General features: G+C 40.5%; 1 protein-coding gene across 8 annotated transcripts in view; it reads right to left on the bottom strand.

Moving 5' to 3' along the window:
• FOCAD (focadhesin) overlaps positions 1-27,367 on the bottom strand; it is a 136,007-nt gene that overhangs the window by 33,103 nt on the left and 75,537 nt on the right. For all 8 annotated transcript variants that reach the window (XM_054809384.1, XM_054809385.1, XM_054809390.1 and 5 more), the window contains 7 exons: positions 21,286-21,474; positions 20,917-21,038; positions 9,701-9,793; positions 7,415-7,503; positions 5,227-5,268; positions 2,592-2,700; positions 592-708 (listed from right to left, as the gene is read on the bottom strand). In XM_054809384.1, coding sequence (XP_054665359.1) covers positions 592-708; positions 2,592-2,700; positions 5,227-5,268; positions 7,415-7,503; positions 9,701-9,793; positions 20,917-21,038; positions 21,286-21,474 — 761 coding nt within the window. The remainder of the gene's footprint in view (positions 1-591; positions 709-2,591; positions 2,701-5,226; positions 5,269-7,414; positions 7,504-9,700; positions 9,794-20,916; positions 21,039-21,285; positions 21,475-27,367) is intronic.

Genomic DNA, 27,367 nt, shown 5'->3' with positions numbered 1-27,367 from the left:
TCAAGAGTTAGCAATACCTATTCCTTAAGGTCTATACTAAGCTTTCAGCCTATCTCCAGGTGCTACTTACGAACTGCTTGATATTTATATGGCTTAATAATTTCAGGTTGGTTATCACACTGCAAGCACATATGATACAACTTCTACTGGCCCTCCGGGGTTCAAGAGGTACTGTAAAATAAGAATCACTGGCTCCATAACTGCTAAGATTTTGAGAAAGTATGCTTTTCAGAGTTCTAAGGAATGGTGTCAGAATCATTCAAGAGTTTGATAGTGTGGCCTGAGAAGAGTCTGTTCATGTTAGAAGGTTTTGTACATACATACCAAATATTCCAGGTTTTGAAGGTTTTTTTTAGTTTTTAAAATTTCCCCCATTTGCATATCCTCACATGTGGTTTTTACTATTTTGGTAATAAAGACAAAAACTCCAGGCAAACCGAAATATAAGCAGAGAACACAATGAAAGAAAAAGAACGAGATTCTCCTGTATTACAACTACTACAGGGCAAACAGAACCAGGAAACTCCACACTAAGAGCTCCAGGTATGAAATACAGATATATTCTCTCGCCTTTAACACCACAACACGTACCTGGTAGAACCATGGGAAAACTTGACCTTTAGGGCGATAGCGGCTATTCACAATACTAAAGAGGGTCTCTGTGACCATAGAAATCCAGTGTTTCATGGGAAGAAAATCAGGTTCAGTCTGCAAAAATCAAACCAAATATTCATTGTTATTTTTTTCTTAAATCAGGTCCTACCTGAACAGAAGCTCAGCAGCTGAAGTTCTAGCTATGATCCATCAGGAATGAGATTATTTTGTCACTCTTATGTACAGTAAGTAGCATGACTTACTTGCCAATGCTGACCTTCCAGACAGTACTTTTGGTCAGGTACTATTCAGTGAAAGCAAAAATTATAGTTGTAAGAGAGCCTCACAACAACAGCAGGGGAAAAACCAAAACACGTTCACAGCTCTGAACTCTTGCAGCTCAGTCTAAGTTAATGAATTCTTTCAGCCCAAGGCATAAATTAAATGCAGCCACAAAAAAGGAGTATGACTATTTGAGTAGTTACACTATTTGGCTTGGTTATAAAGTACAAAACCCTCTAAGGGTATCTAGGCTAAGCATTTTAGTCTCTTGAATTATGTCAGGAATACCTAAATTCTACTGAGGTAGCTACCACATACAGGCAGACAAAAGGCATTTAAAAATTAGGACTCTGTCTCCCCACACATTTATTTAAAGGTTTGGCCAAAAATAAAAGGTATTACAAAAATGTACCATACAAGGCTCCTCACACATAAAAAAATAACCAGCAATCTCAACTTGCCCTGTGACAAAAAAAAAAATTCGTGTCATAAATAATCCATGTCATGAATAAGATACAGTTCAACTGCTGCTACCTAGAAATGGTACCTTGAACTCTGATCCACTCAGTTGCTAACAAGCTGCGAGTTCCCCATTACATATGTGGCTCAAAAACCTTTTAGCTCTACGCCGAATTCAGATAAAGGTGGGGGCAAGGATGGCAAGACAATGCATTTTTCTCAGATTTAAGGAGCAGTATATTAGCTAGTCTTAACAGAAGGAACAAAATAGCAGTGAATGACTATCCAAACAGTTTGCAACAAATTTCTCAGTCTATCCAATGCTGAGCAATTATGGATGAATGTAGCTTTTCAGCATGGAAATGAGTTACTGACATGTTGTCACACATGTGGAAAAAAACCTCAACTATAAAAAATTCTTCCCTCCCTCACTATTTTACATTTCTACATAAGTTGTTAAGCTTCCTTCTGTGAGCAACTCTTCATACACTCATGTTCTGTCACACTATGATGCTCTTCCACCATTAGCCCGGTCAAAAAAGTTTCATTCAAAATGGTCTTCAAAGAGAGTAGGTAAAAAAACCTGAATGAGTACACCCCACCCCCCAAAAAAAGATTTTCAAGCCACTAGAAAACACAACAATAACAAAATGAATAAAAGGGCTCTCAGAGCATTACCTTCCTTTCCTTGCAAGCCTTATGCACCCTAAGCTTTCTGGATCCATTAGCAAAAGTTGTCCATATCAGTGTATGGGTTTGACCCAGCCTACAACAGATACCCCTTGATCTGAGCTTTTCTTTGGTTGATTGATTGGTTTTAAGATCTTTCTTATCCCTGCACAAAAAACTTGGACTATCACGGCTGGTGAAACATTACAAGGCGCTGTGCTGATGCCAAAATAGGATGTGTGTAGAGTATGCCACCTTAAAACACTCTGTTGTAAGTAAGAGATGAGAAAAGAGGCTGGCTGGGTTTCAGTGTTCACTAGACCTCTATCTCATCTGTCAAAACCAACAAATAAATGTGTTAGTGTTTCAATGCGTTAGCATTTCTTGTGAGAAGGCACATACATGCTCTGGCTGCTTTTGTATAGATCACACAGCAGCTACCAGATGGCATTCACTGAGCAGGGTGAAATTTGAACTTCAAAACGTGAAGTACGTCACATCCACTTACCAGCACCCCCAAACACCTGGTCATATTGCTTCATTATATCCCACTAAGAGTAGAGAATCTCTTTCCCAGATTGACTCACCTCAGGCATGCCTTCAGTGTCTGAGGAAAGGCTGCTTTCGTACTTGGCTACAGCAACTGCAAGACCAGTTAAGGCAAAAATAGAGTTTCCTTTCACCACTGGGCTGTCTCTGGACAGGAAAAGGCAAACAGTTAAAAAGCGTAATAGAGATGCAGGCAACAAAACATGTATCTCAACGCAGGAGTTATGCTACAGGTGGTCCAGGAGGGAAGACCTTTGCACCTAGCAATTTTATTGGGCTGTCTTCTAGCTCGGCAAAAGTCTATTGCATATCACCTCCAGAAATTAGAGAAAGAATGGGGGAGAGAAGTGTTTCAATCTTTTTTCGTGTTTGTCTTTTATATGAAGCCTAGCACACACAAAGTTGTATAAAAACAGAAGCCTGAAGTCTATAACGAGGACTGCCACCTTGCAGAGCAAGTTGCACTCACAGAAATGCACCAATTACTCTTAGTTAGCACCATCTCTACACAGGACAACACAAAAAGCTCTTAAAATAAAGAATGCTAAACAGGCAAGTTGCCACTTCGCTGCAACAGCATCTGTTCAGGAGATTTAGCAGAGCAGCCATCACTGAAATCTCAGCTTAAGAAAAAAGTTTTGAACTACTTCCCTATGCTATGAAAACATTAACATCATGGGAAATTACAGGTTTCAAAGGGTACTAACTTCTATCACAGTGCAAACCTTTACTTTAAGGAACTCACGAAAAAAATCTGCCACCTACAAATAAGAGAGAGAATATAACTGTGTTCAGTTTCATGAAAAGGTAGATGTTGATATCCCAGTCATTCCCAGAGAAAAACATTGCAATTTAATTCTGCAGGAACTCTCTTAGTTGCTTTACAATAGCAGCTGAACAATACAACTCTAATAGACCACTTACAGTCTTACAATAGCCAGTACACAGTGTATTACACTTTTTGCAAATTTTTCCATTTCTAAAAACTTCCTCAACTGTTGCTGTAAAAATACACCTACACTGCAAATTTAGGCATTTGTTCCAGAGCCAAAGATCTCATTTTCACAATTAAAATATTTTCTGGATTTCTGGTTTGCTTTTTAAAGTAAGACACATAGGTCTTAGTGGAATGTCACTGACCTCTCCTGTTTGGAACACTAAAACTATTTCCTTTCAGATAAGAGATACCTACAAATAATTACAACTAGGTGTTTAGTTAAGTTCTTTGAAATCTCCCCTTATCTTTTGCCTTAAATAATTTCCTAATCTATGTATAGAACCTTTGTTATTGATCACCAACTTCTAAAAGGTTACATTTCATGATGTACCACAAACAGAGAGAAACTTTAAATACACATTCATGAAAGCTGAATGCTTTAGATTTATTGAAGGTAAAGATCATCATCCTAACAAGCCCCAGAAGTAAAAAGAGTAGTGTCTTACTCTTTATTGAACAGACGGGGAAAAAACCTGAGTATTTTCTTAAAAGAAAGTCATAAACACAAGAAGTTCTAGAGATGAGTTCTATGCACAGGAAATCCTTCTGCTGTTACCTAAAGAAAATTCAACACTCCCTCCCAAATTAGGAAATGCTTCTACCTCAACTAGTTTTGCTAATGGACTTCTAGAACTAAAATAATTTTAATTCTGAGACAGAGAATATGATATATATGAAGTTTATTATTTTGTTCCTCCTTTATTTATCTCTTTCTACTACCTTACCTTAACACAGGTATTTATTAAGTAGCTAAAATATCAAACATCTTCAAATTTCATCCCTCTAGCTGACTCCTTCCAGATGGACTGACGTGCAAGGAAATGGAGCAGCTGGGAATATTTTAAATAACTGAATGATTATAAGTTTAAAAAAGAAAAAGTTCAAACCTTTATGGAAAGTGTTAATTAAAATCTCCAAAACTCTCAACTCACAAAAGTATTTCAAATTAGCCTTTTATACATTTAGAAGAATACCAACATTGAAGTAGTCTGTAATTCTTTCAAGGATGACATCCTTATGATTTAAGATTTTCTAAGTACTTGTTCTTACGCAGATTCACTATTTCTGATGCTTTTTCTTAACATTGTGGAAGTGGCCAATTTCAGGTTAACCAAGGGCAAAGCATAATAGGAAGCTACCTGCCAGTGGAGAGTGAAAGGAAGATGTCAAACCACTTTAGCAGCCTGTGAAGGAAGGTTAGTATACTTATTGCTGCCTGAAAGCCGTGTGCTAATTCTAACAGCAAATAAACAAGCCTGTCACAATCTGAAAACATCTAATTTCCTGTCTTTGGGGGCATCTGGGCAGCACAAGAAAGACACCTTAACAGAAAGTGGGACAGTTTTGAAGAGCCCATAGTCCACTAAAGACCACCCAACTTCTAGATAAATGAAGCTACTCAAGGCAAACAGTCTACTAGTTAAAAAAAGAACAGACTTATCGTGCATATAGCATTACTCAGGCTTTACTCAAAACATTAGGCATCAGCTTTTTTAATAGACACAGCCAGTGATAAAAATCTCAAAGCCACCACTGAAAGGTGGGAAAAAGTTCCTTTCCTGAACAGCAGTCATGTGAAATCATGAAACTGGCAGATAATCAATGCAAAAATTATCCTACATCTTCTGCCACAAAAGAGAACTCATTCTCATCTGTAATAAATTAGCAGTTCTTACTTGGAAGCACCTTTGATGACATCAGTCAACATATCTCTGACCCTGCAACAGAAACAGAAAGAATTTATACCATGTTCATTATATTAGTGTGAACTCAGCTAATTTCCTCTTATGCCTTACAGATGATCATTCTAGGTTAACAATTATCTCATCTAGCTATCAGAATACTTAGCACAAATGAATCACAAGCATTAAAAATGTAAAAAAACCCTGACATTTCTTCACGCCTATGTGCACTACCAATGTTCTAAAAAAGGCTCTTATCTGACTTCATACCGTTTTTTGTAAAATGTGGGTTCATGCAATAGCCATAAATGTGTTCTCTGAGATGTTACACATAAGTTCCCAGATCACTGTGCTAATAAAATGAGAATGTTCTACAATGGACAACCATAACAATTTACTATACTCCTGGAAACCACTATGGGCAGTTATGTAATCTGAATCCATTCAAATGAAAGCCATAGGAGTAGTTACAATTTCTTACACATTACTGTAGTTAATTTATAATAGGATACTTGTCTTCATTTGTTTAATTTTGCATTCATATCAAGGCAGAAACAGAGACACGGTGAATCTTATATATTGCCAGGTTTGGGTGAAGGAAGAGATTCTCTATACGACAACATATAATAACCATCCTGGCCATGACTGTCATTGTACAGAAAAAGATACACTCCAATCACAGTTCCACATGTGATTAGAAGACTAAAAATGCATGCCTCATAAAATAGGGCTATATGTTATAAGACTGAGTTATACTCAGGTTTTAAAAGAAACCTACTCATGGTTTCCTTCATAACCACACTGGTTTTGCACATGGTTTCAAACCCACCTACACTAGAAACACACCAACTTGGCAATAGAAACACTTACACCAATGCAAAATTCCACATTACTTATACAATAAAGCATTAACACTGAAGTTTATATCAAGCTGTCCACAATAAGGTTAGACCCAGTGTGCAACGCAAAAGCTTAATGGATATTGAAGTTAAAGCCCTGAAGCATCAAGCAATTAAGGGGGAATGGGAAAAGACATGAAAGCTAATATCAGGTTCCCAGTTCACTTACTGCTTTGATTTCTCCACTGTTAAAGGGAATTCTGTTCATTTTTGACATAGCTTACATTAACACTATTTAGGAAATAAAAAGCAGAAACTGGTTCAGAAGAAATCTACAAAAGCAGCATTGCTATAGGCATTCTTCTCAGCTGGAAAATGTTTTCTCTTTATACCCTATGAGGAAAGGGATTGGGCAGAGCAACAACAGAAAATTGTGCCACTGCTACATAAAGAATCTCTTCTACAATACCATCATTTTGGATCTTACTATGAAACCCTCTAATCTAGACTTAGCTGGAATAAAACAACAGACCCAGATTTTGTATTTCTGTTGAGCTGGACTTAGTAAACACCTTTTAGATTGAAATGAGCAAAGGGCATTTTGGTTTTGTTTGTACATACTTTGTTCCCAATGCACTTATGACAAGCGCAGAAACAGATATTTATACTCTCCATGGATACATAATTCTTTCTTTCTGTGAGGCCTCCCACTTCCCATCTCGTCCCCCTGGCCATGCACATACATGGCTAAATACCGAGACTGAGATACACTCCTCAGCTGACTGAAACAGAAGTAGTTGAGGACGTGGATCAGAGTGTGCACCATGTGCTTGGTTTAAACAGCATTCTCAGGCTCAACGTGGCCAACTTACCATATGAACTGAGATGTGTCTCAGTTCACTACAACATACATCATACCGTTGCCTACATTTATTTTATCAAGCCGCTTTGAGTGAGACAGCTCACTTAGTCTCTACGAGTAAGTTTTGCTCTTTGCATAATCCTTCTGCTTCAACATGACAGAAAACAAATTCAGTTTTCCATTCCTTCCAGTTGCTTACCCTACAAAGTTTCAGACACTGTAGAGGGGAAGGTACATACGAACCTGTGCATATGGGAATCCTTACAGAGAGTGACCCAGTAGTATGCTTCTCCACACACCCTTGCCTTGATCACTGTACCTGGTGGGGTTTTTATGGTTGGTTTTTTTTGTGTTTGTTTGTTTTTTAATTAGTGCTCATACAGTCTTTAAACTTGCGAAACCAACGGCTTTGAAGTCTTGCCCTCCTCTGCCCCCTTCCTTGCCATTAGAAGTGATCAGGAGCAGACAGGCACTTCCTTACCAGAGCCAGGCTGTGAACTGTTTGTACTGCACCTCTTCAGGATCCTCTTTTCCATGTTTTAACTGCATCTCCAGCTCCGCCTGCCTCCCCTGCAGAATTACAGAATAAGTCAGAGGTGGATCTTACATGGCCAATCATCACAAGATTTCTTCAGAGAACAATTAGGTAATGGATGTAGCCTTTTACTTGAGGGCTACTTCATAAGTGAACTTAACTACTTTTGATATGGCATCCCATTGTAATGCACAATATATTAAAAGAAGTATTTTTTTTTAAATTCTGAGAGAGGAAAACAAACTGCAGATGGCACAAATGGCCACAGATACTGAGACATCTCTCCTAGACAAGTTGCTTTGGGAAGACGTACAACAAGCAGGGAATGAAATTTAGAAGCCTGCTAGCTAAAATGGATTCTAGCAGCAAAACATCACTTTCTTGATTCACTGCTTAAAGCAGAATTCCTCATTTTTTTTCCTTTCTATGACCCCAACCTCCCTTTGACCTCCTACAACAGTTCTTTCTGTACCTTAAAGGAGATGATATGGATTCTGGCCTCTAACACTTGTTATCTAAACACAGTAAGCAGCTTTGCTTTATGTTCAATCTCCAGCCATGAGCCAACTACATGCCAACTTGCTTAGGTTGTCGGTTACTGCTCCTTAGTAGGTCATTAAGCCTTATGTGAAAAATATAAGCACACGTGTTTTTCAGGTATTGAACACTCGCAGTTTGAGTCTGCATTCTCTGAGAATACAAGAGAGTCAACCCTGTAAATCCAGATGTAACTTAAAAGGTGACTCACAGAGATTAAAGGAGCAGACACAACACACCGACTAAAGAGAAGGCTGCATAAAAACTATGCAAAAACCTACTGCAATTTTCCCAAACACAAAAAACGTTGACTTAAGTTTTGTCCTAAGTCAAGACTTGTAGGATCATCATGATTTGATTTCAGTCTCAAAAACATGCTGAATGCACACATTGGCAGAAGTGCTTAAGTACACGAGTAGACATAATAAAAGATAAGAGGACGTTCAGGTGTCCAAAGGGAAAAAAATCCTCACACAAGTGTTCTGACAAACTGTACTCTATGAATGTCTGACTCCAAACTGTGGAAATGATTACTCTACTAGCTGTTCAGAAATACTGAATTATTTACTATCCAGACTACACATACTGTAGACTCTTGGCCATCTCAGATGAAATGTATTATAGAAGCATAAGGACTAAGTAAGGTCTCAGTAAAAAAAAAAAAAAAAAGTCTCCAGTGAGGGACTTCAGAAGCAACAAAAATAGGTTCTATTGCCCTGTAAAATGGCACAAATCTTGGAGAGGCTTTCAGAAACAGGTCTGGTAAACACCAAGCTTCTTGTGAAATCTTGCCTCAGAGGGGAAGCAGAATAGGAAAGTACTTAAATGCAAGCAACAACGGCCCCCTCTGTAGTTACAAGCTAAAACTGCAATTTGAATAGCAGCTACCTCCTTTGTAATGGGACTGGTTAGGCTTAGAATCTGGTATTTTGCTGATGGTCAAGATAAAATTTGTTTTGAAAATGTTAGAGAAGCGTATGTTTTGCTGCACAGCAAAAGCTTCTAGAATTCGCTCAGCAACCTGAGCTGCTCATGCTGAAAGCAGCTGATGTGGCCTGGAAATATAAACAGATAAGCACTTCTAGTAGCACATATAGAGCCTTCTAGAAGGCAGCTATTTGTTAAAAGTTTTTTAGATCAGTTCCCTGTTGAAACACTGAATGACACTACATTGCTCTAGATATGAGGTCAGCTAACCTAATGAAAGAGAGGTTTAAAGATATTTCCTAATCGTTAGACAGGGTAGAAAAATCAAAAGACAAGTCCCTCTCAGTGAGACAGCATTACATTCTGGTTAACAGAAGTTCTAGTTAATTAATCATTCCTCAGCAGCTTCTGTCTCCTTTGTGACACTATTATTACAAAATTCCTACCCAAAGTAATAGGCTACAGCTCTAGTTAAAATTTCATATTCTAAAAATTCTAAGAATTGACACATTCTGCAACTTGACACAGGAATAAGACTGCAAGAACTTGAACTGTAAGCAGAAGTTATACTTCTCCAAAGTATCCCAGACTGTGCTGCCATTAACTCAAGACTCATTTTCATTTCCTTTTCACAAATTTTATTATTAAACACCTCAAGCTTTATTTTTAAATTATTGTAACTTGCATGGATACTCTTGCTGGTAAAAATAAAACTCATTCCACTTGAATGAGCATTAATGTGCACAATATTATGCACCTCGAAATTACCTGCAGGACTGCGCTGTAGGTTCGACTCATAAATCCTAACCAGGACTGTGGCAGCAGTATGGAGCGGTGCCATTCAGAAGGCTGAATGTTAACCTGTGCAACACACCAGAAAGGGTAGAAAATAGTTACATGAAGTCTAATATACGCAGAATGTATGTTCTCCAACCTGTGATTTGCAGGCAATCATTTGCTCACACCCATAGGACATTACATATGGCTGTAGAAACTAAAATGATAATGTACTTTGTTCTCCTTTCTGGTTTTACCCATAACAAATTACTTTCAACTTCGTTAGCCAGGCCAGACAAAACCAGTCGCTTCAGGTAGTTCTACAGATAATTGGTCTCAGAGAGAGCAGTGGAATTACATGTGGCAATAAGCACAACACTTAGTAGCACTGGTAGACAAAAATACATACATAACAAAACATGTTAGTCCAGTTTATGTTTGTCATAGTTTTTGTAAATCTTAGGTGCTTCTAAAAGCTTTAGACACTTAAAATAAATATAAGTAGATGACTATCTAAATACAGGGGAGATTATTCAAAAGGACTTAGTATCCATGACTGGCCTATATATAACTATGTTCAAGTACATAGTTCAAACTTCCTTTAAGGAAAGGAATTTTCAAAAAAAGAATCACAAAGTTTCTTGCTAGGAAGCACCAGTATAGAATTAACAGGAGGAAAACACCACGTCAGATAGTTTAAAGAAATATGCAACAGCTCTCCCTGCCTGCCTCCAAATCTCACACAGGTATGACAGCCTCAACTTCACAACAAAAGAATAACTCAGTCAACTACACGATCTGATGCATGTGCACAGACTTTCCTCAGGAGCCCAAGGAAACTCTTCAGCAACTACCATGGCAAACTGATTCAGACTTTTTCAGAGCACGTTGAAAACCAAAAATGAAGTCAGGTGATCTCAGTAACAAGCCATTTTCTAGCCCTTGGTACCTTAATGAAGTAATTACAGGGGTAGGTTAAACAGAATGGGTCACAAATTCAAGGCCACCAAAAAAAGGCTTTCCAGACATCACAGTCCTGCATGATATATGTACCCCTCCCCCTCCACAATTTGCATCTTATGCAATTTATAAATCACAATGTATTAATTAACAAAAAATATGTATCACAACTAATTAGAAGAGTCTCTATTTCCCTCTCTCCATGACTGCCTTAATTGCAACAACATTTTATTAAAGTAAGATAGGAGTTCAGGTGTTTTAAATTGCTGTGTTTTCAGACTCACAAACAACAGAAGCTCCTTAATTAAAATGGTGGGTGTGCATTGTTATATCTCATCATACTCCATAGTAGGCATAAAGAATTGATGTTTCTTGCTACCATCCAATTATTTGCACTGTCTGCCTCTACCAAAAAGATGAAAAAATGTCATCACAGCCATTTGGATTCCATTGGAAATAAGTTATTTAATCTCAGCACTTTCCAGAGTAATCAGTTTTTAATAAAGGGAAGGCAAACATATCAGGTTGAGGTGAGACAGGATATATCTCAGTATCTGCTGTTTAAGGCCTACACTTTCTAAATTAAAAGAACATGTCAGACTCCTCCAGTTACAGAAAAACCCTGTGAGCTGTGATCACATTGTGCAAAGACCACCTAGAGTAACTACTTTTGCCAGGCTTAATCCCAGACGTTTATTCTTCTTCTTTTTTATTCCCCCTATATTATTTTATTACTAGTCGCTGTTGACATGTAAAACACTCTATGCCTCAAGGTATGCAAACCCCTCCTTTCTCTATCATGTGCTCCACTGGCCTCCTCTGTACAGAATGGTTAACCAAGACAAACAACTGAACTCCCCTTGTCTGTTAATTATCTTCCTAAGCTTTCCTGGTTCATCTCCTCTTTTTTATGCCACTCAAGATCTACATAAAGCAGTCAATATTCCTTCTTTACATGGATCTTATAACAAAAAAGGACCATGCTAAAGCTTCATGCCCACTGTCAGAGGTAAACTTAAACCAATTTTGAGTAAGTACCAATACATCTATACAAATAAATACAATCTAAAAGACAATCAATCAAAAGAGATTATCTCTCCCCCACAGCCAATACAAATGCACCCTGCAGAAAAAAGAAATCTCATCTTTAAATTACTCTGTAACACTAGCCCTTCCTTTTTAGCCAAAATTTTATTAACATACCCTGTCTCATCTCTGCTCATCAATTCCTCCAAGCAGTCAAGGCCACAGTTAGAATTGTTTGCCTTAGGTTCCCGAGGCATCTGCAGCAACTCCAGTGTTCCCCTTTGCGTCTACTCTGAAACTATTTTAGACTTGTGCATTTAGATTTGTCTGGTGTGGTGGTTTAGCCCCAGATGGCAGCTGAGCACCATGCAGACGCTTGCTCACCCCTCCCCGCCAAGGGCATGGGAAGGAGAATGGAAAAAAAACTTGTGGGTTGAGGTAAAGGCAGTTTAGGATAACAAAGGAAGAGAATAATAACAGTAATAATAACAACAATAATAAAACAAGTTATGCACCAATGCAATTGCTCACCACATGTGGAAGGAAAATAAAACAACTCTGGGCTCAAGATTCCCAAAGAACAAGAAATCAAGCAAAGGAGGCAGGAGACCTACATGGATGAGCAAGGAGCTTCCAGAAAAACTCAAAGGGAAGAAGGAAGTTTACAGAATGTGGAAAAAGGGACTGGCCACTTGGGAGGAATATAGGGATGTTGTCAGAGAATGTAGGGATGCAACAAGGAAGGCTAAGGCCCACTTGAAATTAAAACTGGCAAGGGATGTCAAGGACGACAAGAAGGGCTTCTTCAAGTACATCAGCAGCAAAAGGAAGACCAGGGAAAATGTGAATGCTGAATGAGGTGGGTGCCCTGCTGACAGAGTATACAGAAGAGGTGGAGTTACTGAATGCCTTCTTTGCTAAAGTCTTTACTGCTAAGGCTGGCCCTCAGGAAACCCAGACCCTGGAGGCAGGAGAGAAAGTCTAGAGAAAGGAAGACCTTCCCTTGATCAAGGAGGATCAGGTTAGAGAACATCTAGGCAATCTCAACATCCAGAAATCCATGGGCCCTGACAGGATGCACCCACAAGTGCTCAGGGAGCTGGCAGATGTTACTGCTAGGCTGGTCTCAGTCATCTTTGAAAGGTCACGGAGAACAGGAGAGGTGCCTGACTACTGGACGAAAGCCAGTGTCACTCTGGTCTTCAAAAAGGGCAAGAAGGAGGACCCAGGAAACTACAGCCAGTCAGCCTCACCTCCATTCCCAGAAAGGTGATGGAACAGCTTATTCTGGGGGTTATCAATAAGCATGTGGAGGAGAGGAAGGTTATTTGGAGTGGTCAACATGGATTCACCAAAGGGAAATCATGCCTGATCAATTTGATAGCCTTCTATGATGGCATGACTGGCTGAGTGGATGAAGGGAGAGCAGTGGATGCTGTCTACCTTGACTTCAGTAAGGCTTCTGACACCGTCTCTCATAACATCCTCATAAGCAAGATTAGGAAGCGTGGGTTGGATGATCAGACAGTGAGGTGGGTAGAGAACTGGCTGAATGCAGAGCCCAGAGGGTTGTGATAAGTGGCCCAGAGTCCAGTTGGAGGTCTGTAGCTAGTGGTGTGCCCCAAGGGTCAGCACTTGGTCCAGTCCTATTCAACATACTCATCAATGATCTGGACGAGGGGACAGAGTATACCCTCAGCAAATTTGCTCATGATAGAAAACTGGGAGGAGTGGCCGATACACCAGAAGGCTGCGCTGCCATTCAGTGAGATCCAGGCAGACTAGAGGATTGAGCAAAGAGGAACCAAATGAAATTCAACAAGGGCAAGTGTAGCGAGGAATTACCCCATGCACCAGTACAGGTTACGGGTTGACCTGCTGGGAAGCAGCACTGCAGAGAAGGACCTGGGAGTCCTGGTGGACAACAAGCTCTCCATGAGCCAGCAATGCACCCCTGTGGCCAATAAGGCCAGTGTGACCCTGGGGTGCATTCAGAAGAGTGTGGCCAGCAGGTCGAGGGAGGTTATCCTCCCCCTCTACTCTGCCCTGGTGAGGCCACATCTGGAGTCCTGTGTCCATTTCAAGAAAGACAAGGAACTACTGGAGAGAGTCCAGCAGAGGGCTACGAGGATGATTAGGGGCCTGGAGCATCTCTCTTAGGAGGAAAGGCTGAGAGAACTGGGTCTGTTTAGCCTGGAGAAGAGAAAACTGAGAGGGGATCTCATCAACGCTTATAAATATCTAAAGGGTGGATGTCTAGAGGATGGGGCCAGACTCTTCTCAATGGTGTCAGTGTGTTATCAATATTATTCTCATACTAAATCCAAAACACAGCACAATACCAGCTACTAGAAAGAAAATGAACTCTATCTTAGCTGAAACCAAGACAACTGGTCTCATGGTGATTTTTAAAGTTCACCATGTAATCCACACTTGTGCACCAGAGCAAAAGCAGGCCTTCAAAATACTTCAGGTACTTATGCAGGCAATCTAAAGCTTTAGGTATATTGTTACATTTAAAGCAACTAGGCAGCACAACCTAATCAGGAATATATTATTAGCACCTTGCATATCTTATCTAAAATTTGCAGATGTGTTCGATGACCAGCAGAACTGCTGAACACCTTTTGATTAACTTTCTTCACGGCAGTAAACATTTTGCAGATACGTGGAATGAGAGAAAGACAAGAAGGAATAGAACATCTTCATGTAACACTAAAGTAAAACTCATCTACAACTGAAAATGATGACATAGTGCTGATGATTATTACATAACCAGTGCTGACACCCACTATTTCAGCACAGGAAACCAGCAGTCTTCTCCTCTATCACTGGATAAACAATGAAAACAACAACTACATTAAGCGCTGGTTAACTAATACTAGCAAGCATAGACAATGCTGACAATAAGCAAAGTTCAGATTCTTCTGAATGCACAATTTATGTGTAAGAAGATATTGGGGGGAGGCGGGTGGGAGGCACAGGGAAGGAGGCTCATGGGAGTTCTGAAGCAACAGCGAGTGGTTGTGAAACACTGATCCCACTGGTCCTGGGATGTTCTTAGGAGGCAGCATAGCTAGACCAGGCTGCCAGGTAGTTTTCAAGGAAGAGCTGCAGCCTGACATCTGAAACAATGAGAAACAGCATGAGCTAGGAGCTAGTAATCTGAGCCTGTTGATTGATGCTTAAGAAGGACGTGTCTCCTTAAACAGTCACACAAGCAGACACCATGTTGCTCAAAGCCCAAGACAGAGAATGCTGGCAAACCACAGGAGATATTACTCCTGTACTTCAACACCTCTGAATACACATAGCACAAGTTACGCACACTTCTGCAAGACTGGAAGGTAATTTCGAATGACATCAGAAGCCCATTTCCCCTCTCCAGTGCATTCCCAATAAAAGTCAAACACCATGGCGAGATCTGGATGAGTTTTCTTTCAGCACTGGTGCCTTTGTGTTGCCACACATCTTTGTATATTTATTGCTGTCTCGTTTTACACTGATATATATAGCCAGCAGAGGGCACACAAAACAAATTTAGGGAACAGTGAAATTAACTATCACCTCCCTGCCTATCTGAGATAATACTGTTTAAAGAACCTAGAAACTGCAATATCATTAATATTTATGGCCCATCTTAAAATCTTCTGTAAAGCAGGGAGATTGGGTATCTCAGTAAGTTTTTCTATTAAGTGCAGCAGGTTTCCACTTTGATAGCCCTGCCAACTCATATGGCCCCTAAATTCAGCTCATCTCTAACAAATATATGTCTCTGAAAGCATATTTTAGACAATACTCCTATGTCGGTGAAATGTTTAGGCATGTATTTAAATGCTTTTCTCACATATCTAAACTGCAGTCTCAGTGATTTCATAAATAAGGCTAGCACACATATGCATATCAATGAAATAGTGAAGCAGCATCTCTTTTCATCTCAAATTTTGCTTAGAGGCTCTTTTTAACAAACTTGCATGCAGCCCTTTGTGAGAAAAAACCAAAAAAAGTCTTTCTCCAAGGCACATTAGACTGAGGAGGAAAAAAGCAAAAATCTGTCAACAAATTTACTTCCTGAAAACTGACTCCTCACTGGGGCAGAGACATTCAGTAAATACAATAGTGGAAACTAGCACAAAGTACTCCATAATCTGAACTACAACCATTGAAATACCTAGGTACAGAAGAATACACTACAGTGAATTTTGTTCCAGAAAATCTAATTATCATCTCAAGGTGCTTCAGGTTCAAGGTTTGAATAAGCACTTGAATCTCTTGATTATATCAAAATCAAACCAGGAAAGAAATGTACAGAAGGAGCTTTCCACTTTAGTGCTCAGAGATGCACGTCATCACAGCACATCTAATGAATGCGCTTAAAATAGAAGCAAATAATGCTTCTTCCACGAGTATACAGAGCGCCTAACATGATTATTATTTGTAGAGCAGCATACTAAACTTACCACCAGCACCCAAGTTTGAAATTATGCCCATAAATATTGCTAATTATTACAGTAAAATAACTGTGCCATTTCCAACACAAAGAAAGCACCTGAATAGTGAGAAACATGCAAAGGCAAGACCATCCTCCTTTATTTTAAAAACACCACACCAGTTCAAACTGTCAACACTACCATTACCTGCCAAAAGCAGGCTGCGTATGTGCTTTTTGCATGTACCATGAACTGTTCCCTTCACCTCCAGTAAAGAAAGAAAAGATGGGTAGCTAGCTGAAAGCCTAAAAACTTTAACCCAAACCACACATTTACAGATACATCAAAACATATGGTACATGATGTGAACATATGTGACTTCATTTTCATTCACTTTCACAGAGATAAGTGAAGCTGGTAAGAGATTATTCCCATAAACTCCTAGGAAGAATTACTCCAAAAACTGAAACAGTCACAGGTAATTATTAGCTAATCTAGCCCAGGTGCCTGTGATAAACCTTATGGAGTTTGTATGGTATGATCCAGGCAGCCATAGAGAAAAGAAAAAAACCCCATTGGCTATGTGACTTCTGATCACTGTGAGTAAAGTAAATGTCATGTCCTCTCAAAGAGAGGTTAACAAGCTCTGTTTAATAATCAAACAGCATATCCCCATTTCTGGGAGAAGGATGATCATCGTCTTTCAAGTCACCAGTGACCAGTAAAGAGCAATACAGCATTTCAAATGCATCACTGTTTACTGAACATATATTCTGTCTCCCGTGAGATATCAATTCAAATAACATTACAAAACCTGTCTGCATCTTAATCTGATCCCACTGACAGGTTTTACAGGTGCATCCAGCCCCCCAAAACAGAATAGCACCTAGGAGATAAATAAGTCTAGCCCATCAAGGTTTAACAGTAAATTGCCTTTTTACTGTTGTTACTGTTAGATTTGAATGGCAGCTAAATCCAGGTATTTGTTATCTGTATGCTTTAAAGACTTTTAAACATACAAGAAGAAATTCTTTCCTCTGCATACAAACCTCATGTAACTCATTTTTTTGGTAGTAGGATCTCAGGCATCACTTTTACACATAAAGAATCTCACAAAAATGAAACTGGTTGCCTCAAGCCACTCCCCATGCCCCCGTATTCAAAAAACCTAAATGTAATAATGGCAACTAAGCATACACAGATCCAGACAGATATGCAACCTGTAAGTTTGTATTCTACAGATGTAAGTATAGATCAAATCACTGAAGAGATAAAAACATTATTATCCCAGTACAGCAAATATATTAATACTTAACTAAAGAAATACCAACTGCTGTCGATTTTTAGAGGTAAAATAACTGGATGCTTGCTATCTCCCAATGAGTTGTAATTCCTTAGTGTTTACATCCACCTCAGAGTTTTCTTGGAGCTTTATGCTGACTGTAATGCTTCAAAAAACTTTAAATTTTCTTTTTAAGGAAACATTTCTTACTTTAAAAGTCACTATAAGATTAAAACAAAACAAAACAAAACAACCCAGAATAAAGAGAAGTCAAAGTAGTAGAGAAGAAGTGTCATTCTGGTAATTTAAAACCCCTAAAAAACCTGCTTAATGTGCTGTGTTGAACTCTGAAGCAATGACTTTGCAAAAACACGTTAATTCCTATGGCCACTGCAGGGAAAAGATGAGCCTTAGTCTTACTAACTCAATTTTCTTAGACCAATACTGCTATTTGATAGCTTTATAGCTTAAGCTCCCTGTTTTTACTGTTAAACTCTGCTCCCCAAAAGAACACTGAAGACTAAGCAAACACTAAGACATGAAATTCAGTCGAGCCCAGGGACTTGCTTTTCTACCCAAAGGCCCAAATAGCTTTTTCCTGACAACCCTCACTCCAACTGTCTCTATATACAAGGAAAAAAAAGGCAAGAAAACATTTTTTTCTCTTTTAAAGCAGATTAATCTGAGAACAGAAATACCAATGTATATTTCTATCAAAATTTTATAGTTATTGCGAATTTTCACTAAAAGGGTACACTTAGGATTATCTGAAGATGTTTTGTGCTTAGGTTTATATTTCCAACATATTTGGATTTCTTTTATTTTACTATACCTTGAATCAATTAACTTTGTAAAATACTGAGATACTTAATATTTCTGTCTCCAGTCATTGGTATGTATTCACTAACTCCATCCAGTTCACACCATTCAATAAAAAACCCCATGCTTTGTCAAGCAATCCATTTTAAGGTTGTGTTTCTATAATGCTGAAGGTAGCCTGTTAGCACAAGAAAGGTCAATTTTTGATGTGCTGCTGGATGTTAGAATCACTGCTAGTACATACAAATAAATATTTTTTTTTTACCAGAGATTGTATTTGGTGCTCTGGTAGGGTAACAGGTGACTTAGTAGTTTAGAATTGATGATCATACTACTGTAATTCAGCTTACACAACACTTTATTTCATGCCTTTTCTTATAATATAATTCAATATGTTTTTCTCCAGAACCTCTGATGCTGAACTCAGGTCCCACTGAATGAAGCAACTACCTAGAAGGCAGAGCTTCTCCTTCTGTATGCTGTGCAAGCCCACACTTTGTTCATAACTTGTTACTCTAAATCTGCTCCTCTGACATATTTTGCAGTATCCTTCTGGACTTCCCCTGGTGCTCTCCACTGGAGCATCCAAGCAGTTAGAAAACATTCATTAATTTACTTGCACACTCCTGTGATGATGCAGGGTATTAGCTCCAGTTTCTTCTTTCATTCTTTAGCAGTAAAGTGGTCAAGATGGAAAATTTCTATTAAATTTACATACATGACTAGATACTTTGAGATCTGTGTTTAAGGGTGGTTTTTGTTTTTTAGTTTTACTAGTTTGAGAGGAGAACTTACCATGTGAATTACTTCACAACCCTGTTGACACTGCCTTCATAACAAAGCGCTGGGGAGGGACTTCCGCACTCCAGTCCAACTGGTGCAAATTGGCTTCTGTCCTTGCACCCCTTGGCCTAACTTCTACTGGGACCCAAGTGGTGTGTCTGTGGCCACAAGACGTGATTATTCCTTTTTGTGGCTTTTCAGTTCAGAAGGACCAAAGTGATAAGATGTTGTATCATAGGTATAAATTTTAGGAGTATGTGAGCATGTGGAAGTGTTTGAGAGACGGGTACTGAGCCAGAAGACTGCACTAGATAGAAGCAGCCAATTTCAGCATGGTACACATTCACATTGCTTGTCTGGAAACTTCAGGCAAACTATGATGCAGACAGGATTGCTAGAGAGGGAGCTATTTTGTTTGGTCCAAAGAGACCGAGAGAGTGAAGCAGTACGAATGCAGTGTGAACAAGTAGGACCCCAAGAGCTAAACCAGGAGGGAGCCATGTGGATGCATCACAGGATCAGAATGTAGCCCCCGTGTGTTTTCCACTGCAGACGCCCGTGTTCTGCGTCAGCCTCTCAGTTTGTAAACAGAAAACTCTTCAAACTCTGTGCACACCATGTTCCCACTCAAACCCTGTGCTGTACTTATTTCATAATACAAAGTGTTCAGTGTCAGTGATTTTGTTAGCATCATATCTCATTCATTCTACCTCTTCCAACTTCTGCGACAAGTACAATATGACTGTTAGACAAAACACTTCCTTTTATTATACAGTTCTGGTTCACTGTCAACACAGGATCCATCCTGTGCTCTGAAGAAAAGGCTCCTCTGGACAAAATAGCATACAATCGAAGTATCTTTCATAGCACCAAACTGCCTGTACATAGGACAGGGAAAAGAGGATTAATAGGACCATTTAAGTTTTTCTATCCTTGAAAAGTAGAACAGGAATTGGTACTGCTGTGGGATGGAAAAAAAAAAATCATATATTGTTTTCATTCCTGGACATACTACCTAAGACTCAATGTAAATTTTATAGAAGGTTTTAATCATCATCATCTATACTCTCTTGCTCATATCACACTGCCATAATTCATATGTTCTTTTTTTACGTCCTCGGAGTAGAAACTTCACTCTCAGATGCATGTAATTAACCTCTGCAGCAATACAAAATGATCACATTAATAGAATTATTTGATGAACTTTTAAAAAGAGATTAATACACTTCTAGTTGTGTTAGTAACTGCTCTCACTGGCATAAAAATTCGGAAAGAACACTTACTTCCCTAGCTCCTGTTTAACTACTTATTTCACTTTGCTGCTCTCCAAAATTTTCAAGGATTAACTTTCGTATCAACCATAAAAGTACCATAATTCCATACCCTCTGAAAGATTTCATTACAAGCACTCCACCTTCTGTAATGAAGTGTAATAACTGTAATAAGTGTGGGCTTATTTCATGCCCTTTTTCCAAAACCACACCAAAGATAAGTGCATTGTTTCAGTGCTGTAAGCATAATAGGTCAAGGAGCTGAAACACTTGCGAGAGAGAATAAAATAGCAAGTCTTAGCAAGGTGTAGATGTCACTTCCCCACAAAGTGCCATCATTGTTCAGACCTGCTATTCACTTACAACCAGTTAGACATGACATGTCTGCTAGGCAGATAAAGGCAAAGGTCAGCTTCTGTTTGTTCTGATTTTTCAGAAAAGGTACTTCAGCAGTCAACACTTAAAGTATTTACATGTTCAAGTTAGTTGTCCCTCAGCAACTTTAATTAATTATGATACATTCACACATGCCATTGCTAGTTGATACTAATTCCTAATTAGCATAAACAAATGAGGTGGTAAGGCAAGGAAGGAATCTTAATACTTCTGAAAAGGGAAGACAAGCCAGCAACTTACCTCATGAATGAGAGCTACCAACATTTGCTGGAAATTGCGCCCCCTGCTGGCCAGGAATCGTTTAATAGGCCTGCCATCTTTGCCCATATGGACTGGAAGGTCATAACACAACAACATGCCAGCTTAAAGAGGGAAGGAAGGGGAAAAGAACAGTCAAAACCAACACTCATGCTAATAGTGCAGAAGTCTTGCATAAGTCAGTGGAGAACCCAAAGCAAAGTTAACAATAAAGCCAGTACTGAAAAGCACATGTAAGCATATGCAAGTAGCATAAGACATTGTTTCTTAAACTGATTCACTCTCAGATTCATAGAAATCTTTGGGTCAAAGCATGTATACTTGCCTAACTTCAAGAAAGTGGCAGTTTACCTGCAAGGCCTGGCGTCATGCCTGGTTGTTTGTTCCTCTCATACATTTTCAGCAAGAAGTTTGGAACACCTGCCATGGTCTTGCCCTGGTCTGAGCGTGCGGTCCCTCCTCTCAAGGCAGAATGATACACACCACGGGGCATGTTGGTCATCTCCTGTTTCACAAGTGATCCTGCAAACTCTTGGAATGCTGGATGAAGTGCAAGAAAATGAGGAGACAGCAAAGGGAACATCAGAGCCTGACGACTGAGAGACCAAACCCTGGAAAACCCAAAATGACACCTTTGCTTCAGGGAAGATATGCTTAGATAACCTAGTGATGATACACTCAGATGAAAGCTCAAGGTCAAAGAATTGAGAACTCTTAGCAGGTCTCTCTGATACCATACCTGCTGCCACTGCAACTCCAAGAGGCTCAAGAGTTAAGTCGTGCCAGATACATGGTTGGGAAGAAAAATAACCTTAACCTTGAGCTGTTGGATTGCATTCTTTGATTGCTACACCAGTAACACTGGCATATGCTGACAGAAGGACAATGTGAAATAAAACTGATGTTTATGAACCTTGTGAAAAATATTGCCTTTAAAAACAGGTTGTTCTTAAAAGAGATTTAAGAGAAGCACAATACAAAGAGGCTAGATGTAGAGAGTCTATGCAAATGTGATACAGAAAGACAGAAGTATTACCATGATTTCTGTTACCATAGCAGTGCAAATTGTTCATTACGTTCTGTGCTTTCAAGCTATGCATTTTATAGTCTAACCAGGTTTAAATTACACAGAATGAATATAAAGTGATTATAAGATCATAAAATGGATCCTATAATGGTATGGGTTGGAAGGGACCTAATACCTAACCTAAATCTACTGTCCTTCAGCTTAAAGCCATCACCCCTTGTCCTGTCACTACATGACCTTATAAAAAGTTTGTTCCCGTCTTTCTTGTAGGCCCCCTTCAGGTATTGGAAGGCTGCTATAAGGTCTCCTCAGAGCCTTCTCTTCTCCAGGCTGAATAACCCCAACTCTCTCAGCCTGTCTTTATAGGAAAGGTGCTCCAGCCCCCGATCATCTTCGTGGTCCTCCTCTGGATTTGCTCCAACAAGTCGCCCACTACTGGCAGCCCCAGAGCTGGATGCAGTACTCCAGGCGGGGTCTCACCAGAGCAGAGGGGGAGGATCACCTCCCTCAACCTGCAGGTCATGCTGTTTTAGATAAAGCCCACGAAACGGTTGGCTTTCTGGCCAGTAAGCATATATTGCTGGCTCATGTTGAGCTTCTCATCCACCAACACTCCCAAGACCTTCTCCTCAGGGCTGCTCTCAATCCATTCTCTGTCCAGCCTGTAATTGTGCTTGGGATTGCCCCAACTCACGTGCAGGACCTTGCACTTGGCCCTGCTCAACTTCATGAAATTCACATGGGCTCACCTCTCAAGCCTGTCAAGATCGCCCTGGATGGCATCCCTTCCCTCCAGCGTGTCGACCACACCACACAGCTTGGTATTGTCGGCAAACTTGCTGAGGGTGCACTCAATCCCACCGTACATGTCGCTGATGAAGATGTTAAACAGTGCCAGGCCCAATATTGACCCCTGAGGAACAACACTCATCACTGTTCTCCACTGGGAAATCGAGCCATTGACTGCAACTCAATTGAGTGCAACCACCCAACCAGTTCCTCAAACACCAAGTGGTCTATCCATCAAATCCATGCCTCTACAGTTTAGAGACAAGGATATCGTGCAGGACAGTATTAAATGCTTTGCACAAGTCCAGGCAGATGGCATCAGCTGCACTTCCCTTATTCAACAATGCTGTAACCCCATCGTAGAAGGCCACCAAATTTGGTCAGGTACAATTTGCGCTTAGTGAAGCCATGCTGTCTGTCACCAATCACCTTATTTTCCATGTGACTGAGCACACTTTCCAGCAGGAACTTGCCGTGCACAGAGGTGAGACTGACCAGTCTGTAGCTCCCCAGGTCTTCTTTTTTTCCCTTTTTAAAAATGGGGGTTCTGTTTCCCTTTTTCCAGTCAGTGGGAACTTCGCTGGACTGCCACGACTTCTCATATATGGTGGAGAGTGGCTTAGCAACTTCATCCGCCAGTTCCCTCAGGACCCACAGATGCATCTTGTCAGGTCCCATGGACTTCTGCACCTTCAGGTTCCTTACATGGTCTCAAACCTGATCTTCTCCTACAGTGGGTGGTTCTTCATTCTCCTAGTACCCTGCCTATGCCTTCTATGACTTGGCTGGTGTGACTGGAGCACTTGTTGGCGAAGACTGAGACAAGAAAGTTGTGAAGTACCTCAGCCTTCTCCATATCCTGGGTAACTGGGTCTCCCATTTCCTTCTGGAGAAGGCTCACATTTTCCCTAATCTTCCTTCTATCACTGATGTACCTGTAGAAGCTTTTCTTGTTGTCCTTGATGTCCTTTGCCAGATATAATTCTCTCAGGGCTTTAGCTTTCCTAACCTGATCCCTGGTTGCTCGGACAATTTCTCTGTATTCCTCACAGGCTACCCGCCCTTGCTTTCCATTCTTTGTAGCCTTCCTTTTGAGTTTGTCCATGCAGGCCTCTGGGCGCTTCTGCCTGACTTCCTCTTTTTTGGGATGAATTACTCCTGAGCTTGGAGGAGGTGATCTTTGAATACTAACCAGCTTTCTTGTGCCCCTCTTCCCTCCAGGGCTTTGTGTCGTGGTACTCTTACCCAGTAGGTCCCTGAAGAGGCCAAAGTCTGCTCCCTTGAAGTTCAGGGTAGCGAGCTTGCTCTCTGCCCTCCTCGCTACCCTGAGGATCTTGAACTCTACCCATGGTCACTGCAGCCAAAGCTGCCCTTGAGCTTCACATTCCCCAGTTAGCCCCTTCTTGTTGGTGAGAACAAGGTCCCGCATGGCACCTCTCCTTGTTGGCTCCTCTTATCACTTGGACAAGCAAGTTATCATCAACGCATTCCAGGAACCTGGATTGCTTATGCCCTGCTGCATTGTCCCTCCCACAGATATGGGATGGTTGAAGTGCCCTGTGAGGACTGGGGCTTGTGAATGTGAGGTTGCTCCTATCTGTCTATAGAGGGCCTCATCTGCTTGGTCTTCCTGGTCAGGTGGCCTGTATCAGATCACCACTATAGTGTCACCTGTCCCTGCCCTCCCTTTAATCCTGACCCATAAGCTCTCAGGGGGTCATCCATCCCCAGGCACAGCTTTAGCTGGTCACTGACATAGAGGGTGACACCCCCTCCTCTTCTCCCCTGCCTGTCCTTCCTAAAGAGCCTAATACTTCCATTCCAACACTCCAGGCATGGGAGTCATCCCACCAGGTCTCCCTGATGCCAGTAAGATCACAGCCCTGTAGGCATGCACACATCTAACTCCTGTTGTTTATTCCCCATGCTATGTGCACTTGCATAAAAGCATTTAAGTTGAGTGCTCCATGAAGCTGACTTACTGGCTGGAGTGGCTGGAATTCCTTTGTATTGTTCATTTGTGAAGTCAATCTGAAAAAGCCTTTACAGGCACATGTTAGAGAAAAGGGTTGTGTTTCTGTATTTACATGTATGTACATATATATCACTGCATGGTGTTTGTTACCACATCACAGCTGACGGTCAACATTGTACCAGCACGTTGCAAACCTGATCTGCTTAGAAGTCTGTTAGTGCTTGCTGTAAGAGAGTTTTAAGGGGATTTATAACAACTGTTTCACACTACACTTGAAATTGGCATACAAGTTCTCAAATCGCACGCAGTCCTGCTTTGACTAAAGGACAAAAGAGACAAAAGGGCACTAACTCATCGTTTCTAGACAAGAAATACCGATGGCAGCTTAGAATGAAGTAGTTTTATAATGTAACTTCCTCACATCTCTATTTTCAGCAAATTCTATAATATTAAGCAATGCACTTTTCCAATTCCACTTCACAGTACAGTAGCAGTCTAATCTGCTAATATCTGCTACTAAAATCTAATAGGATTTTGTAGCATGGCAGGAGAGGTACCTGCATCTGTTAAATTTTCTTTCTCCACCTGTAATGCCAAGATTCTTCAAATAAAATCCTAAGAAAGTAGTTAGCAATTTTCACTTCAGTGATTCAGACAGAAACTATAAAATCTTTGTCCTCAGGAATTCTCAACACTATATACTCTTCAACAAAACTAAATTTATTGACATGTAAACACTATCTACCTACCTGCTCTAGACTTTTACAAGAGCTTTATTGTTTAACATGGCTACAGCAACAGAGAAGAAATTCTCTGAAAGAGGACAGCTCGTTCTTTAGTGGTAACCACTCATATTGGCAAGACACCCTAGCACAGGTAATACTGCTGTCGTATTACTGCACTTGCTGGTTATGTCAAAGGACTTAATACTTATAAGCCACTCAAAAGTAATTCTTCAGGCAAGAGATACCACCTAAGGACCTAGACTGCCAGATATAACTCGAAAATCTGGATAAATTTAATGAAACACCTAGATGTGCAGTAAATGTTAGAATATCATAATTTAAAGCTTGCGGTCAGTCTGAAAGAAAAAAAAAGAGGCAACTAACATTACAGGAACAAAATGCTTATCATTATTCCTGCAGAGATATAAATAATATAAACAGCATCAGTAACAATAACAATAATAATAATAATAGCTGTTGTCTGAAGTTTACAGTTTGTTATATGGGCTTATTTTTATTCTCTGACTACCAGGTTTCAGACAAGTCTCAGACATACAGAATGAAAAACTATTAAAATAAAAAATAATGAGGCTGTCATACCCTTTTTGATATCCTGTGGACTCTAATGCTCCTGTAATGGCAGGATTCCAGCAGATGATATGGCACAGATTCAGCTCCAATAGAATAGAGATCTTGTGGTTCTTGGCTTATCTCGGACATTGTTTCATGAATGTAGTTTCATCCCCTTTCAGTGGAGCAATGAACTCACAACAACTACCCTTGCTGGTTACTAAAGCTTTTAGAATCATAGAATCATTTAGGCTGCAAAAGATCTTTAAGATCATCTGACCAGAAACCTCGCGCTGCCAAGTCCACCCCTAAACCATGCCCCTAAGCACCACATCTACATGTCCTTTAAATACCTCCAGGGATGGTCACTCAACTACTTCCTTGGGCAGCCTGTACCAGTGATTGACAACCCTTTCGGTGAAGAAATTTTTCCTAATATCCAATCTAAACCTTCCCTAGCACAACTTGAGGATGTTTCTTCTCATCCTATCACTTGTTACTTGGGAGAAGATGACCAACACGCACCTTGCTACAACCTCCTGTCAGGTGGTTGTAGAGAGCAATAAGGTCTCCCTTCAGCCTCCTTTTTGCCAGGCTAAACAACCCCAGTTCCCTCAGCCGCTTCTCATAGGACTTGTGCTCTAGACCCTTCACCAGCTTCGCTGACCTTCTTTGGACACGTTCCAGCACCTCAATGTCTGCCTTGTACCGAGGGGCCCAAAACTGAACATAGTATTCAAGGTGTGGCTTCACCAGTGCCGAGTACAGGGGCACAATCACTTCCCTACTCCTGCTGGCCACGCTGTTCCTGATACAAGCCAGGATGCTGGTGGTCTTCTTGGCCACCTGGGCACACTGCTGCCTCATATTCAGCCGGCTGTCAACCAACACCCGCAGGTCCTTTTCCACTGGGCAGCTTTCCAGCCACTCTTCCCCAAGCCTGTAGCGCTGCATGGGGTTGTTGTGACCCAAGTGCAGGACCCGGCACTTGGCCTTGTTAAACCTCATTGAGTTGGCCTTGGCCCATCGATCCAGCCTGTCCAGATCCCTGAGTAGAGCCTTCCTGCCTTTAAGCAGATCAACACTCCCACTCAACTTGGTGTCATCTGCAAACTTACTGAGGGCACACTCAATCCCCTTGTCTGGATCACTGATAAAGATACTAAGCAAGACTGGCCCCAAGACTGAGCCCTGGGTAACACCACTTGTGACTGGCCACCAACTGGATGTAATCCCAGCTCAGCTGTTCTGTATTATGTGTTAGCTAACAGTGTTAAAAGATGAAGACTCCTCTGGTGGAGAATCTATTCAGTGAATGTTTGGGTTGGAAAAGTTATTTGCATGTGT

Source organism: Grus americana, chromosome Z (genome assembly GCF_028858705.1).
Source record: "Grus americana isolate bGruAme1 chromosome Z, bGruAme1.mat, whole genome shotgun sequence".
NCBI lineage: Eukaryota > Metazoa > Chordata > Aves > Gruiformes > Gruidae > Grus > Grus americana.
The sequence above is the reverse complement of the archived record's forward strand: the minus strand, read 5'-3'. Positions and strand labels throughout refer to the sequence as shown.